Source organism: Mytilus californianus, unplaced genomic scaffold, assembly GCF_021869535.1.
Source record: "Mytilus californianus isolate M0D057914Y unplaced genomic scaffold, xbMytCali1.0.p SCAF_11, whole genome shotgun sequence".
Taxonomy (NCBI): domain Eukaryota; kingdom Metazoa; phylum Mollusca; class Bivalvia; order Mytilida; family Mytilidae; genus Mytilus; species Mytilus californianus.
Window position 1 is genome coordinate 17,996,936 of NW_026262593.1, and position 16,440 is coordinate 18,013,375.

Genomic DNA, 16,440 nt, shown 5'->3' on the forward strand with positions numbered 1-16,440 from the left:
TGGTAAGGGTTAATAAACAACAAAAATTCAAATCAACTTAAAAGTGTTTTTGAGCAAATCCGTGTATCTGGAGGCCTTGATAACCCATTCCGACCTAAAATGAGATGAAAAAACATACAAATTGAGGCTAAAACTGGAAAAAAATCGATTTCTACCACCAATGGCCTTAACACTTACCATGCTGAATTGTTTTCAGAAAAAGTCTAATTTTCGTTTATTTGCAAAAATATGCAAATTATATGCAAATGAGCTTTACCCTGCTGCTGAAGCATATTGATTTCTTTAAATCTAAGGTAGGGGATCACGGGGCGGGGTGGTTGGGGTGAGGAGGTGGGGGTGGGTGGGCGGGAATTTGCCCCAAAGTTGGTCATCAGGTGCAAAAAGCGTCATTTTTGACGATTTTTCGTCCTATTACTTGACCCCAAAGACCGAGGGATGCTGATATAGGTATCCATCTGTAGTCTGCATGTACAGTGGACCCCAGTAAACACATTAACCCCAACAGTTCTTAGGTTGGAGTGAAACTGATCTGGGAACACCAGTCTAAAGAAGGTCATTTGGACAAAAAATACGGAATTTCACGATTTTTTCCGATTTTGGACTTCAACTGGACCTGAAACCGGAAGTAGTCGTTTCCTCTGCGTATTTCAAAAATAATTATGATCAGTAGATATATGTCTGCGGGTTTACACTATTTTTGAAAGTTTTAGGCCTCTGAACTTCCTGTGTAAGACACAGAAGGGAAGCCCACCCCTCCAGAAAAAACAGTTTTATCCAATTTCAATTTTCCAAGTTCGTATTTGAGCTCAAAATGCTACTTAAACATGAGAAACATGACAATAGATAGCCTCAGGTTGAGGGAACATGCATCCATTTCGAAATAAGTATCATAAAGTTGACCTCTAAAAGTATGGAGAGCCATTAGAGCCAAATAACGGTGGTCTGGGTCATCCCGTCATATGACGGGCTCAGCATGGTAAGGGTTAAAGCTTGTGGTTTGATATATATATATGTCAATGTTGAAAGATTTTTGGATGATTCATGTTCAATTTTTTTCTGAATCCTTTTTATTAGTATTATGAATCTGATCTAACATCAAGTCTGACAGTGAATTTACACTTCTTATCAAGATATAAATTAGATTTTCTCCAGATGATGGATGACAGTCATGGGTTACACTACATGGCCAAACCATTGGGGTGTCATGAACCACTAGATTTACAGGCTCCTGTCCTCCACAATTTACCGGTAACATGTTTACAACATGATCAGCCAGATAAGCTCATGAACTAGGGTCATTAAAATATGACCCCAAAAGAGATATTAAATCTCTTCAAGATATTAGCAATGTGAATGGCAAACTATGATATTTTACGGCAGCACGTTTGGTATCAAGCATTTTACTTCCTTACTAAATAAAGCCCAGCGATCAATTTCACAAAAAATCTTAAGAGAAAAAATACATGTAAGTCATGAACATTTTAATGAGCCCATTACTTGTATTCATGTAAAATGAGTTTAGGATGGCATGATTTAATTCAGTATGGTTACGTACTTATTCTTGCTTTCAGTGACAGCAATAATTCTTTTATACAGTATTATTGTTTTTTATATTATTACAGGGATTTTTTTTTTATTATTACCCCCATTGATACTGAATCAAGTCATTTTCCTGTTCAGATTTTGATTGTATGTTTTTTAATGTACCTGTTTATTGTCCATTGATTGTAAGGGGAGGGGGGAGATGAAATCTATTTTCTTAATTATAAAAACTTATATACCACATATATATGTGCCTTTCTAAAGTCAGGAACCTCATCAGTGGTTGTCTTTTGTAATATTTTAAAAGTTTTCCTTTCTTGAAAAATTTTGTTTTGATGATGGATCTTTGATAGTCTCTAATAAATTTATTTACCACTTTTTAGATTTTTTTTAGTTTAATACTATTTTATTGTATATAAACAAATGGATTGAACAAAAGTAAAGTTATTCCAACTTAAAAAAAAGTCCTTTCCTTTTTAATTCATTGCGATATAGAGCTTGTCACATTGTACACCTATCTATAGCTACAGTCGAACCCATCTCAACCGACCCTCTTCGGGACTTAAGATTTTGTTCGGTATTGACAGATATATGGTTTTATCAGATTCACAACACATAAAATTTGTTATGATTGGACTTTAAAACATGTTTGGTTAGACAGGTTTTCCGTTTATTCAAGATTCGGTTTATACAGGTTTTACTGTATTTAATGACTTCTGCATGTTGTGGTTATTTGTGTTGATGGGTTGATGTCACATTATCATTTACCCTTATCTCTTATATATATATATGTCTTTATCTCTGTAAATACCTGAATTCCTTAACTACTGGTACTTTTGGACAGTCTTTCAAATATTCATTTACTGAAATACAAAAAAATATATATAGATTAAAAATCTATTTAAAGGCAAATGTATATCAAGGCCATTTTTTGATTCTTTAAATCAGTTTTTTGTCTTACATTTTAGACTGCGGATAACATATCTTTTAAGAGTAATGACTTGGCTCATTTTTATACGACTGCAAAAAATTTTTGTGTTCGTATATTGGTATGACGTTGGCATCATCGTTGTCGTCGTCCGAAGACACATTGGTTTTCACACTCTAACTTTAGTTTAAGTGAATGGATCTCTTTGAAATTTTACCATAAGGTTAAATACCTTAAAAGGAAGGTTGGGATTGATTTTGGGGGTTATCGTACCAACAGTTAAGGAATAAGGGGCCAAAAATAAGCATTTTCTAGTTTCCAGACAATAACCGTGGAACGGTGTATGGATCTCTCTGAATTTATACTACAAGTTTCCATACCACAAAGGGATGGTTAGGATTTGCTTTGGGGGTTATGGCTCAAACTGTTTAGGAATTAGGGGCAAAAAAGGGGGAAAAACAAGGTTGTCTGGTTAATGGACAAATACTTTAGTACAAAACATAATTTAAAGCAGTGTAAGGGAGATAAATCAAATACATCATTGAAATTACCTCCCTTACACTGCTTTTGAATTATGTATAAAGTAATGGTTAATGAACTATTAAGATAATTTAAAACAGTGTAAGGGAGGTAATCCAAATACAACGTTTTGGTTACTTCCCTTACACTGCTTTTAAATTATGTTTAAAGAAATGCATATTTATAAAGGAAGACCAGTAAAAATATCTGCAAATGTTGCATCTTTTTTTTTTTACAAAAAAATCCATATGAAAGATTTGACACTTTATTTTAAATTCTATTATAAAATAGATTAAGTTAGCACTATGGTAAATTTAAATGGGTAATTATGGTTGCAAACTCCATTGGAAATTTGAATTGAGATTATGACCATATCTTGAGGGAAAGATTTTTTTGGGGGAAAAAAAGGGGGGGGGGGGGGGGGGGTAAAAAGAAATTGTGGGGGTAAATTTTTTCTCATTTCAGATTTCAGAAATTAAAAAGAATTATTCTTCAAATATTATTTTTTTTTCAAATTTCAAATATTGAAAAATTTCAAGAAGCAATCTTTAATTGCACAGTATGGCGCATTAGATTTGTAAAATCTTTGACCACATTTATTTATTTGTTATGCCGAATCTAACCGTGTGTTTAGATTTTTAATTTAGGTCCAGTTTTCAAATTGGTCTACATTAAGGTCCAAAGGGTCCAAAATTAAACTTTGTTTGATTTTAACAAAAATTGAATATATGGGGTTCTTTGATATGCTGAATCTAAACATGTATTTAGATTTTAGATTTTTAGCCCAGTTTTCAAGTTGGTCCAAATTGGGGTCCAAAATAAAACTTTGTTTGATTTCAACAAAAATTGAATATATGGGGTTCTTTGATATGCTGAATCTAACCATGTATCTAGATTTTTTATTTGTGGACCCCGCTATCAAATTGGTTCATATTGAGGTCAAAAGGGTCCAAAATTAAACTTTGTTTGATTTCATCAAAAATTGAATTATTGGGGTTCTTTAATATGCCAAATCTAACCGTATATTTAGATTTTTAATTTTGGGTCCTGTTTTTTAAATTGGTCTACATTAAGGTCCAAAGGGTCCAAAATTAAACTTAGTTTGATTTTAACAAAAATTGAATTCTTGGGGTTCTTTGATATGCTGAATCTAAACATGTGTTTAGATTTTTGATTATGGGCCCAGTTTTCAAGTTTGTCCAAGTTGGGGTCCAAAATTAAACTTTGTTTAATTTCAACAAAAATTGAATATATGGGGTTCTTTGATATGCTGAATCTAAAAATGTATTTAGATTTTAGATTTTTGGCCCAGTTTTCAAGTTGGTTTAAATTGGGGTCCAAAATTAAACTTTGTTTGATTTCAACAAAAATTGAATATATGGGGTTTTTTGATATGCTGAATCTAATCATGTATTTCGATTTTTTATTTGGTGGCTCCGCTATCAAATTGGTTCATATTGAGGTCAAAAGGGTCCTACTTTTGCTGTTGATTTCATCAAAAATTGAATTATTGGGGTTCTTTGATATGCCAAATCTAACCGTGTTATTAGATTTTTAATTTTGGGTCCCGTTTTTTAAATTGGTCTACATTAAGGTCCAAAGGGTCCAAAATTAAACTTAGTTTGATTTTAACAAAAATTGAATTCTTGGGTTTTTTTGATATGCTGAATCTAAACATGTGTTTAGATTTTTGATTATGGGCCCAGTTTTCAAGTTGGTCCAAGTTGGGGTCCAAAATTAAACTTTTTTTGATTTCAACAAAAATTGAATATATGGGGTTCTTTGATATGCTGAATCTAACCATGTATTTTGATTTTGGACATTGGACCATAATAGGCAAATTAAAAAAAATTCAAGTTCTTAGACCACATTCTCTCTGTGTCAGAAACCTATGCTGTGTCAAATATTTAATCACAATCCAAATTCAGAGCTGTATCAAGCATGAATGTTGTGTCCATACTTGGCCCAACTGTTCAGGGTTCGACCTCTGCGTCGTATCAAGCTGCGCCCAGCGAAGCATTTTATTCATTTTGCCAATCTTTTAAAAAATGCCATTTTATGTCAAGAATGTTGATTTCAAAATCTATATATTTCAAAAACATTTGTAAAGGTTTGACAAAATTATTGATGTCTAAAAAAAACTTTAACCATACACTGAACATAAATATTGACGACACTGACACCACAATTTAGGACTATGTGTTGCTTCCACATCATAAATATTGCAGGCTTGACAATAATATGTATACATGGTAAACCATACCTTTCTCAACTAAATCTACTGCTCCTTCAAAGTCTCTCTGAGCTATACACATATCTAGATCTTCTGGTAGTTCTTGTATCCAATCAGCATTTAAACAATCTGTTTCTATGGCAACCATAGTTTCACTATCGTCCTCAATTGGAAATGCTAATAGAAGAGAAGAAATAAAGCAATTTATGTATTTAAAACAAAAATTCAGAATAGTTAGTACATGTATAAAATTCGTAAGGGTTCCGCGGAACCCAGTGTCTCGCCTACTTTTGCTGTTAATCGCAGGCTCAACAAAAATGAAGAAAAAAATTAATAAAGATATTCCTCTCTATACTATCTTTTGATTGTAAGTAGCTTCTGTCCAAGTTTGGTAAAAATCCAGGATAGTTTATGAATCTAATAAATGTTTTAAAAACTTAAACTGCAGACTGTATGTAATGTTAACTGGAAGAAAAACTAAGTCCATTTATAAGTAAAATATGAAAAACATGGAACAAAATTTTAACAAAATTTCCTTCTAGATACTAGTTTTTAATCATAAACAAGCTTCTGTCCAAGTTTGGTACAAATCCAGGATAGTTTAAGAAAGTTGTTAAAATTTAAAAACTTTAACCACAGAGTGAATGTAATGTTAACTGGAAGAAAAACTAAGTCCATTTATAAGTAAAATACAGAAATCAAAGCACTGTAAGCGCTGTAGGCAGTTAACCAAAAACCAAGGCAAACGTAATAATGAAAACTGTGGCAGTGTTGCTTCAATTTTTTTTTTTAATTTGAAAGAACAAACATTAAACATTCGTATATTGTACATTTATGTTCATTAAATGAATTGACTATTAAGGCAAATTAATTAATATTTCATCAAGGTTTTCAAAAGCAACTCATATATCAATGTAAATGACCCCCATCTTCACCCCCAAAAAGATTGAAAGATTTATATGGTTTTTTTTTAAATGAGCCATAAATGAAAATTATTATAGGCCCAGAAATAATTTAATAAATAATTAAAGTAAATTCAATTAACCTAGACTCATTTCTTGCATCAATACAATTTTATAATAAACAAGAAATAATTGTAACAGGATGCCGTTGTGAAGTCTCCCAAACAAAGCCCCATAATTCGCCATTCCCATGGTCTCCTGACATTGGGCAAAGTCCAGTTCATATTGGTTTGGTCTAGTAAAGTGATATGCATATGTGACACCTAGGAGATTGACCCTGTATGTCATTCAAATCTTTTTGAAATGATGAACAGGAATAAATATGGTTTAGGGGTGGGTATTTCGACCGTTTACAAGTTCTCAAACAGGAGGGGGTGGGGTGACCCCAGAGACTCCCCCTATATTTCATTTGATTTGTTATATTGTCCCATACATGAATATATATGGTTTAGGGGTGGGGATCTTGACTGTTTACAAGTTCTCAAACAGGAGGGGGTGGGTGTCCCCAGGGACTGCCCCTATATTTCATTTAATTTGTTTTATTGTCCCATACATGAATGTATATGGTTTAGGGGTGGGGATCTCGACCGTTTACAAGTTCTCAAACAGGAGGGGGTGGGGTGACCCCATGGACTCTCCCTATATTTCATTTGATTTGTTATATTGTCCCATACATGAAAATATATGGTTTTAGGGGTGGGGATCTTGACTGTTTACAAGTTCTCAAACAGGAGGGGGTGGGTGTCCCCAGGGACTCCCCCTATATTTCATTTGATTTGTTTTATTGTCCCATATATGAATATATATGGTTTAAGGGTGGGGGATCTCGACCATTTCCAAGTTCTCAATCAGGAGGGGGTGGAACGACACCGGGGACTCCCCCAAATTATTTTCATTTGATTTCTTATATTGTCCCATACAAGTATATATATTGTTTAGGAGTGGGGATCGCGACGGTTTACATGATAAACGTACATTTTCGAATTGAAGGGGGTTGGTATGACCCCCAGGGACTCACCCTATATTTTGGTTGATATTTTTCATTGTCCTGTTCTCATTACTGAAGACTGCATGTGTCTATCACTTACTGTTTTCGAGAAATAGTCATTTGAAAATTAAAAAAAAAATAAAATCCCATAGGTTCTATAGTAAACCCCTCCCTTCTTCAGGCCCCTCCAAATACCCCTAAATAGACCCCAATGCACAAATAAAAGAATAATGGCTCCGCTAGACATGTTAGTCTAATATTTTATGAAACCCTAAGTAAATCTGACAAACGGTCAAATTTGTCTTCTTAGACGGGTTGAGTGGATACGGTCCGACTTGTCTCGGGGACGAGTTGTCCACATTACTTAAAACATCCCATCAACGTCGATTTCCGCATCTGTTTCATGACCTCGTTTCATTCATAAAATAACAACAACCTTATTTGGCAAGATAAGTTAAAAATTACCGCCCACTTATATAACTTTATTTCCTCTATCATAGAGATTTGTTGTACATGAACAATATTCCTGCGTATTTTGCCATTTGGGAAATATCAACGACTTGTAATTACCGATTTTCGGCGATGAAATATTTCATACAATTGTTCTTTGACATCGTAGCCAAAAGCACAGGGGATAATAAACTACCTACGGATTTCTCTTGAGCACTACTTCCTATGTGCAACTTCAAAAGTTTTGGGTAGTTCGACGATCATTTAAGGTTTTTCTGGTCATATTTTTTGTATTCCAGAAATAAAAGTATTAATAAAATGTCCAATTAGTTATAAATAACATAATAGCTTGCTAGATAATAACAATGGCACGTATTTCAGCATTTATTGGGTAGAACACAAATCTAGGGTGCTCGCATAAGGCAGCTTAACTGCCTAAAAATGGAATATTTTTTTTTACAAAATTTACTTCTGGATACTATCTTATGATCATAAACAAACTTCTTTCCGAGTTTGGTAGAAATCCAGGATAGTTTAAGAAAGTTATTAAAATTTCAAAAACTTTAACCACAGAGTGAATGTAATGTTTCCTGGCAGAAAAACTAAGTCCATTTATAAGTAAAATACGGAAAAAATGGAATTTTTTTTTTTACAAAATTTACTTTTGAATATTATCTTATGATCATAAACAAGCTTCTGTCCAAGTTTGGTAGAAATCCAGGATAGTTTAAGAAAGTTATTAAAATTTCAAAAACTTTAACCACAGAGTGAATATTTGTGGACGCCGCTAACGACGACAACGCTGACGCAGACGGAATGTAGGATGGCTATGTCTCACTTTTTCGACAAAAGTCGAAGGCTCGACAATAATGAAACCTTAGACAACAAAATTTGCTCTTTCTTATTTATCTTGTTTTATCCAAGAGTCTGTCAGAATTTGTAATTCAAACAGAGACGGTTGCTAAGGGCCATCTTAAACACTTGCAGTAAGGTGAGAGTTTTTTTTGCTCTGTGTTGAAGGCCTCACTATGACTTTGAGACGTAGAACTGCAATAAAAGCTCTGTTCTTTTACTCTTTGTATGTTTTTTTGCTGTGCATGTATTGATTTTTCAACCCATATCCTTTGTTTTTTGTTTTTTCCTATTACATAGTAATATGTTTAACTTTTAAAAATAGTTACGAATAAGTTAGATGTGGAGCATACGTATTAGTCAATGACACAGCAACCTAATGTTAATTAAAACCAAAAGACATTTAGATGGCAACCTACAGTCTTTAACAATAGACAGAGGTCTACATAATATGTTTAGTTCTAAATCATTTTCAACTGGCAACAATCAATCAAACAATTTTTTCACTTAATGATAACATGTAATGTCCTAGTCATAATCTAGTGTAAGACACCAAAGTACAATATGTATACATGTATAGACTATATATAGCCTTACATTTTCTCTCCTCTTCAGGAGTATGTGCCTGTTGTTCAGCTAACAGTATTGCTGCCTCTTTCTTTTGTTTATCTCTGGAAGCTTTAGCTTTCTTCGTTTCTTCTAGTATGTCTAACCAATGCCTCTATAACAAAATTATATTTTGAGATTTAGGATGATTGCTTTTCATTTTTTCATCTTTTCCTAAATATTTTGTAACCTTATGTTAAAAGTTTTTGCATTGTAACCCTTTTATTTCTCAGCATCTTTAAATACTCTCATCTTAACTACACTTAACATACTGTAAAAAAATCTTGTTATTTTTCATATAGTTTTTATATGCAGTTTTAGATTCATTCCTGCACATGAATTTCATAAGAAAAATCCTGACATGGCTAAAATTCTGGATATAAAAATGTCAGATCTTAAAAATTCAACTCACAGATTTATCTGTTTTTCCCAAGGTTTTGATTTATTATAGATTCTCTATTTAATTTTTCTTATTTTAAACAGAAAACACCATTCAGTGAAAACACATTTTGTCAGAATAGCTTGTCTGTATGGCACCACATACATTACTATATTCATCTACTGAAAGAACAGTTCTAAAACATTGTAAATTAAACAAACCTTTGCTTTAGCTCCATCAGCTTGATACATTTTAGCATCAGGAAACATCAAAATTTTAAATGCATTCTTTATAGGTCCAGCATCTCTAACATTAACTATAGCTAGACTGTCCAACTCATATAAACCCTGGAACCTGTATCTAACTGGACCTCTCCTGAAAATTAAAAGACATTGTTATTTCTATAAAAGGGGCCTCGGTGGCCGAGTAGTCTAAGTAGTTACTACTGTAATCACTAGTCAGTCAACAATGAGGTTGTGAGTTCGAACCCCGCTCATGCGGGTGCACTCAACTCCAATCTTGATTGACTAGGAATGTCAGTTTTCCTATCGAAGGTCGTTGGTTTTCTTCGGGCATTCCGGCTTCCTCCACCAATAAAAAACTGGCCACCACGAAATAGCCCAAAAGCGGTGCTTAAAAGTGGCGTTAAAACACCAAAAATAAATAAATAAATAAATAAATAAATAAACAAATATTTCTATAAAAAAAAAAAAACTTTATCTTCTGAAAATAATTTATACATTGTAATTTCTAGCAAATCATAGCTTCCAACATATGAGGCTTATATTCCCTTTTTCGTATATTGATTTTATTGTTTTTGCTCTTTCGGTCTTTGAGCTCCACAGATGTTTTTGTTAATCTAGAAGTTTCTAAACGGTTAATTTCTTGATTTGTATTAAATTTTCTCCAATTGACAGGCTCTTAATCTCCCATTAATCATACTTTATTTAAACTAAAAAATGAGTATATTTTAGATTGATTTGTTCTATAAGAATAATAATAAATAATAATCTATTTTATTATTGTGTCACATATCGATTGACATACATATTATACAATAACATTAAAACATACATAGAACAATCAATACCCAGCCATATCAATTTGGCTTATGAGATACATTACACAAAATATATACAAATAAAAAAATCCAACAATACTTTGAAATACTATATATTTAAAACTAATAACTATGATTTAAGAGTATTTTCAATATGATTAATAAAACGAAAGAGAAATATATAAAAAATTTTCGTAAAAAATATTTACTTTACATTTATCTAAAACTTCATACATATGTGAAAATATTTACGTAAAGATATCTAGAAAAAATAAAAAAAAAATAAATAAATGGGGAATGTGTCCATTGGAAACAGATGATGCATATAACGTTACAAAGGGACATAACTCAAGAACTGTGAAAGTGATGCTACCCAAATCTGTACTTGATCTGAGTTTTGTGGTAATACGTATTGTGTAAAAGTTTCATAACATTTGGTTGAGGCAAACTAAAGTTAGAGAACGGAAACGAAAAATTAAGCAATTTTTCCATTTGTAAAGGGGCATAACTCTAGAACGGTTAAAGTGACGCCACCAAAATTCAAAATTGATCTGTGTTTTGTGGTAATAAGCATTGTATATAAGTTTCAAAACATTTGGTTAAGGCGAACTAAAGTTAGAGAATGGATGGAAACGAAAAATTCAGCAATTTTTCCATCTGTAAATGGCATAACTCTAGAACGGTAAAAGTGACGCCACCAAAATTCAAACTTGATCTGTGTTTTGTGGTAATAAGCATTGTGTATAAGTTTCATAACATTTGGTAGAGGCAAACTAAAGTTAGAGAACGGAAACGAAAAATTAAGCAATTTTTCCATTTGTAAAGGGGCATAACTCTAGAACGGAAAAAGTGACGCCACCCAAATTCAAACTTGACCTGTGTTATGTGTTAATAAGCATTGTGTATAAGTTTCATAACATTTGGTTGAGGTTAACTAAAGTTAGAGAACGGAAACCAATTTTGGGACGTACGGACGGATGGACGGACGTACGTACAGACAGACAAGGGTAAAACTTAATACCCCCTCTGCTACTGCGGGGGCATAAAAACTAATATGCATAATGTAAATAAACAGAATTAATTAAAATGATGATTCAAGGTTTAATATTTAAGTAAACAATATTAAGGTCGCATAAAAACGGTTAAAAATTTATGTAAATAATTTACGTCGCATAAAAAACATAAAAATGGCTGAATCTAGGAGCAGTTCATGATTTGTATAAATTTTAAATCATCATTCAAATTTTCGAAACTATTAACATGTTGTAAACATTCTGAGTAAAGGTCATACTTAATAAGGGATTGTGAAACAAAGACAATTAAATATTGATAATCGTCACAAAAATGAAATTCTTTTTGAGACCAGCAAGCTAAAATGAAAGAATCAATGCACATTTTGTTAAGTCTGCTGATTGAGATTGAAAGTGATAAAGTTGAGATCTTGAAACACATACTGTTAATGTTTGAAATGTTTTTTCTTACTGAGAAAATTGCTGCATGATAGGTTTTGCAAAAATTAAATTTCTAAAGCATTAATTGTATGCAGCTTTTTCTGAAGACCCCGTAATTAATCTAGCAAATTTGTCTATTGGTTCAAGGATTGCAAAAAATAAATTCATGCACAATTTTCTGAATTTACCCTATTTATGAGCCTGTTCCAAGTCGTATGTCATATCTTAAACTTGTTTTTGGTATTCAGAGAATTTGGTGTTGATGGCAGAACTTTAATGATTTCAGTTTAATTTATTCACAACTCTTTTAGACTCAGGGTAATTGCTTGGCAAGAGCTTGGCAAATTTTATAGATATTTGTTTTGTTAAAGATTGTATACTGTGGATTCGTTATTGTTCATGGAATATTCATAGTATGTCTACAAGTTATGTATCTATACTATTAAACGAGAAGACCTCATTTTGTGTGTCGCTTCTCTTCCTTCCCCAATAAATTAATCATCATGCCTCTGTGTCCTATAGGTACCATGCATAGTCGCATTTGTCATCCATTCTTATGACTATTCAGTTTGGGTTATTTTGGGAGAAAAACGAAGAAAAAGGTGTCCGGATATTGTTTCCGTCATCAGACCGACTTTTAAATCATACCCAAGACTTCCGATTTTAAACTTTAAAAGAGGGGGTAAAGTTTTTTTTTCGAGCAACGTGTTTTGCCACTTTTTATTTCACGTGCAGCCGTGAAAAAGGTTCGTTATTCACCAAGTTTCTTAAAATCGATAAAAAGATCAACGTGCAAGAATTTTTTAATTGTTCGCTCATCGAGAAATGGCAATTTTATTTCACGTTCTTTCGTGCAGATACCTCCCTTTACTCCCCTCTTTAAACATAATTTTCATAATTACTCGGGGACAGGACAATTATTTTCGCGTTATTCTGCATGTATACTATGATTATAATCCTATAATATATAGAGACTCTCTATATAATACAGCAGTGATCGCCGTGGATGGAATTGATAGTTAATAGCAAATACACTTTATTTATATTATATGTAGATCTATGTTCATACTATACAGAAACGTGAAAATCATGCAATTTAACAGAGAGAAAAAAAATAAAGGACTTTGGAAAAAAGGGAGAGAGCTCAAAATAATTGTCCTGTCTCCAAGTGCCTATGACTCAGTTTGATACCTTTTCTGAATTTCTCCAGACATAAAATCTTTTACAAAAATTCACCCTATAACAGTTTACATACTTTCAACCAAGCTCTAAATCGCGGGTGTGTTCTAGTCAATAATATAATTTTGGATGTAACGCGTCTTCTGATTGGCTGACGTTGTTTTGTTTATCAGCTCTAGACATAATTTTGTCATGTGACCGTGACGTCATCAACGTTTTTTCATGGTTTACTCCGGTTTAAAATGGAATTTAGAATTAAATTATAAGAAATGACTGTAATATTTTTTCTGTCTATTCGAAATAACATAAAAAATGTGGTGCACACTTTAAAATAACCTGCTATGCAGGTTATTCAGTGTGCACCACATTTTTTATGTTATTTCTTCATAGACAGAAAAAATATTACAGTCATTCCTTAATTGGGTTGAAGTCTCAAAGATATTTATTACTCATCTTTTATTTATATAAAAACTAGAGGCTCTCAAGAGCCTGTGTCACTCACCTGATTCTACTTTGGTTTTGGAAATCATGTAAAAATAGATTAAAATCATAACAGATACCCTTATAATGAGTGAGGCCAAATTTGGTTTAATATTGGTCCTGTAATTTAATAAAAAAATCTTGGTGGCCAACTTGATCAGTAAATCGGCAACAAAGTAGCAACACTTCATCAGCACCTCATAAGAAACATTTATGCCATGTTTGGTTTCATTCCATTCAGTGCACCTCTAGAAGAAGCATTTGTATGTATTTCCTATAGGGTCTTATGTTAAAGGACGTCCCCCCACTGGCGGCCATCGTGGATGAAGGATCAGCTTCAAAGTAACAACACTTAGTCAGCACCTCATAAGGAACATTCATGCCATGTTTGGTTTCAATCCATTCAGTCATTCCTGTCAACTGACCCGGATCCTGCGGGTGTGACTTGAAATTTTCACAATTCTGAAGGGTCACCCGGAACACACGCCGGGTGACCAAGTAACCCGGCAATTCGGAAAATAACCCGTTTTCACCCGGATTCCTAAGCCTTCAGACTGATTAGATATAAACTGATTTCTTTGAAATATCGGCTAATTCGTAATTCTTCCTGGACAAGAAGTTCAACTAGCTGTGTAAACTCAGCTCAAGTGACCCATTTCAATGTATGGCTTCATTTGACAGCTTTGGTGTCAAACACACTGTTAATAAACACCAATTACCTTAGCTTTAGGTCGTAAATAATTTGTGTATTTCAAAGTTGTTTTCAAAACAATTTGAGTTACTTCCCCTTGTCAATTCACAATATACTCCTTTAACTTATGTTTTTTTTGTAAAAAGATTAAATCTAAAATGAATTGAATGCAAAAACATATCAGAATAATACTTTTACTTATTAAAAAATAAAAATTTTGAAAATTACTTTTTTCATCTATACCTCCTTTAATTGTTTAACTTTATTTTATTATACTCTAATATCAACCTCTGATATATTCAACTGTTTAAAAGCTGCACAAATGTATGCGAAGAAAACACAAATTGGCACATTGTATGTCATGGACTGAATATGAACAGGAACAAAGGCAATGTAACACAAATCTATCAATGGCCTCCAAGTGCTATGAAATAATAAAATGTACAATTTTAAATTACTTAACCATGTGGACATGTTTGGAAACTTTGATATAAATTATAGGAAAAATGTCCCCTAAATACTGAAATACAGCTCGAAAAAGTTTGTACGCGTTATGACCTGAGATTTCATTCTTCTATGCAGGTCATCACCTGCATTTTCATTGTCATAGGTTGACAGGTATGATTCAGTATGTGGTTCTCTAAAAGAAGACATGTGTATGTATTGTCCATAGGGTCCTATGTTAAACTAAGTCTCCTGCTGGCGGCCATCTTGGATTATAGATCGGCTTCAAAGTAACAACACTTGATCAGCACCTCAAAAGGAACATGCATGCCATGTTTGGTTTCATTCCATTCAGTGGTTCTCTAAAAGAAGACATTTGTATGTATTTCCCATAGGGTCCTATGTTAAACTAAGTCCTCCGCTGGCGGCCATCTTGGATTATGGATTGGCTTCAAAGTAACAACACTTGGTCAGCACCTCATAAGGAACATTCATGCCATGTTTGGTTTCATTCCATTACGTGGTTCTCTTAAAGAAAACATTTGTATGTATTGTCCATAGGGTCCTATGTTAAACTAAGTCACCCACTGGCGGCCATCTTGGATGATGGATAGGCTACAAAGTAACAACACTTGGTAAGCACCTCATAAGGAACATTCATGCCATGTTTGGTTTCATTCCATTTAGTGGTTCTCTAGAAGAAGTTCAAAATGTAAAAAGTTAACAACGACGATGACGATGGACGACGGACGCCAAGTGAGCTAAAAAAGACATTTATATGTATTGTCCATAGGGTCCTATGTTAAAAGAAGTCACCCACTGGCAGCCATCTTGGATGATGGATCGCCTACAAAGTTACAACACTTGGTCAGCACCTCATAAGAACATACATGCCATGTTTTATTTCATTCCATTCAGTGGTTCTCTAAAAGAAGACATTTGTATGTATTTCCCATAGGGTCCTATGATAAACTAAGTCCCTCTCTGGCGGCCATCTTGGATGATGGATCGGCTTCAAAGTAGCAACACTTGGTCAGCTCCTCATAAGGAACATTTATGCCATGTTTGGTTTCATTCCATTTAGTGGTTCTTCAAAAGAAGACTTTTGTATGTATTTCACATAGGGTCCTTTGTTAAACTAAGTTCCCCTCTGGTAGCCATCTTGGAAGATTGCTTGGCTACAAAGTACCAACACTTGGTCAGCACCTCATAAGGAACATTCATGCCACGCTTGGTTTCATTCCATTCAGTGGTTCTCTAAAAGAAGACATTTGTATGTATTGTCCATAGGGTCCTATGTTAAAAGAAGTCACCCACTGGCAGCCATCTTGGATGATGGATCCCCTATAAAGTTACAACACTTGGTCAGCACCTCATAAGGAACATACATGCCATGTTTTATTTCATTCCATTCAGTGGTTTTCTAAAAGAAGACATTTGTATGTATTTCCCATAGGGTCCTATGATAAACTAAGTCCCTCTCTGGCGGCCATCTTGGATGATGGATCGGCTTGAAAGTAGCAACACTTGTTCAGCACCTCATAAGGAACATTCATGTCATGTTTGATTTCATTCCATTAATTGGTTCTCTAAAAGAAGACATTTGTATGTATTGTCCATAGGGTCCTATGTTAAACTAAGTCCCCCGCTGGCGGCCATCATAGGAAGATGGGTCT

General features: G+C 33.5%; 1 protein-coding gene across 1 annotated transcript in view; it reads right to left on the reverse strand.

Moving 5' to 3' along the window:
- LOC127720703 (exocyst complex component 8-like) overlaps positions 1 to 16,440 on the reverse strand; it is a 49,989-nt gene that overhangs the window by 14,216 nt on the left and 19,333 nt on the right. The window contains exons 6-9 of the mRNA XM_052227458.1: positions 9,681 to 9,834; positions 9,072 to 9,195; positions 5,253 to 5,399; positions 2,354 to 2,405 (exon numbers count right to left, since the gene is read on the reverse strand). Coding sequence (XP_052083418.1) covers positions 2,354 to 2,405; positions 5,253 to 5,399; positions 9,072 to 9,195; positions 9,681 to 9,834 — 477 coding nt within the window. The remainder of the gene's footprint in view (positions 1 to 2,353; positions 2,406 to 5,252; positions 5,400 to 9,071; positions 9,196 to 9,680; positions 9,835 to 16,440) is intronic.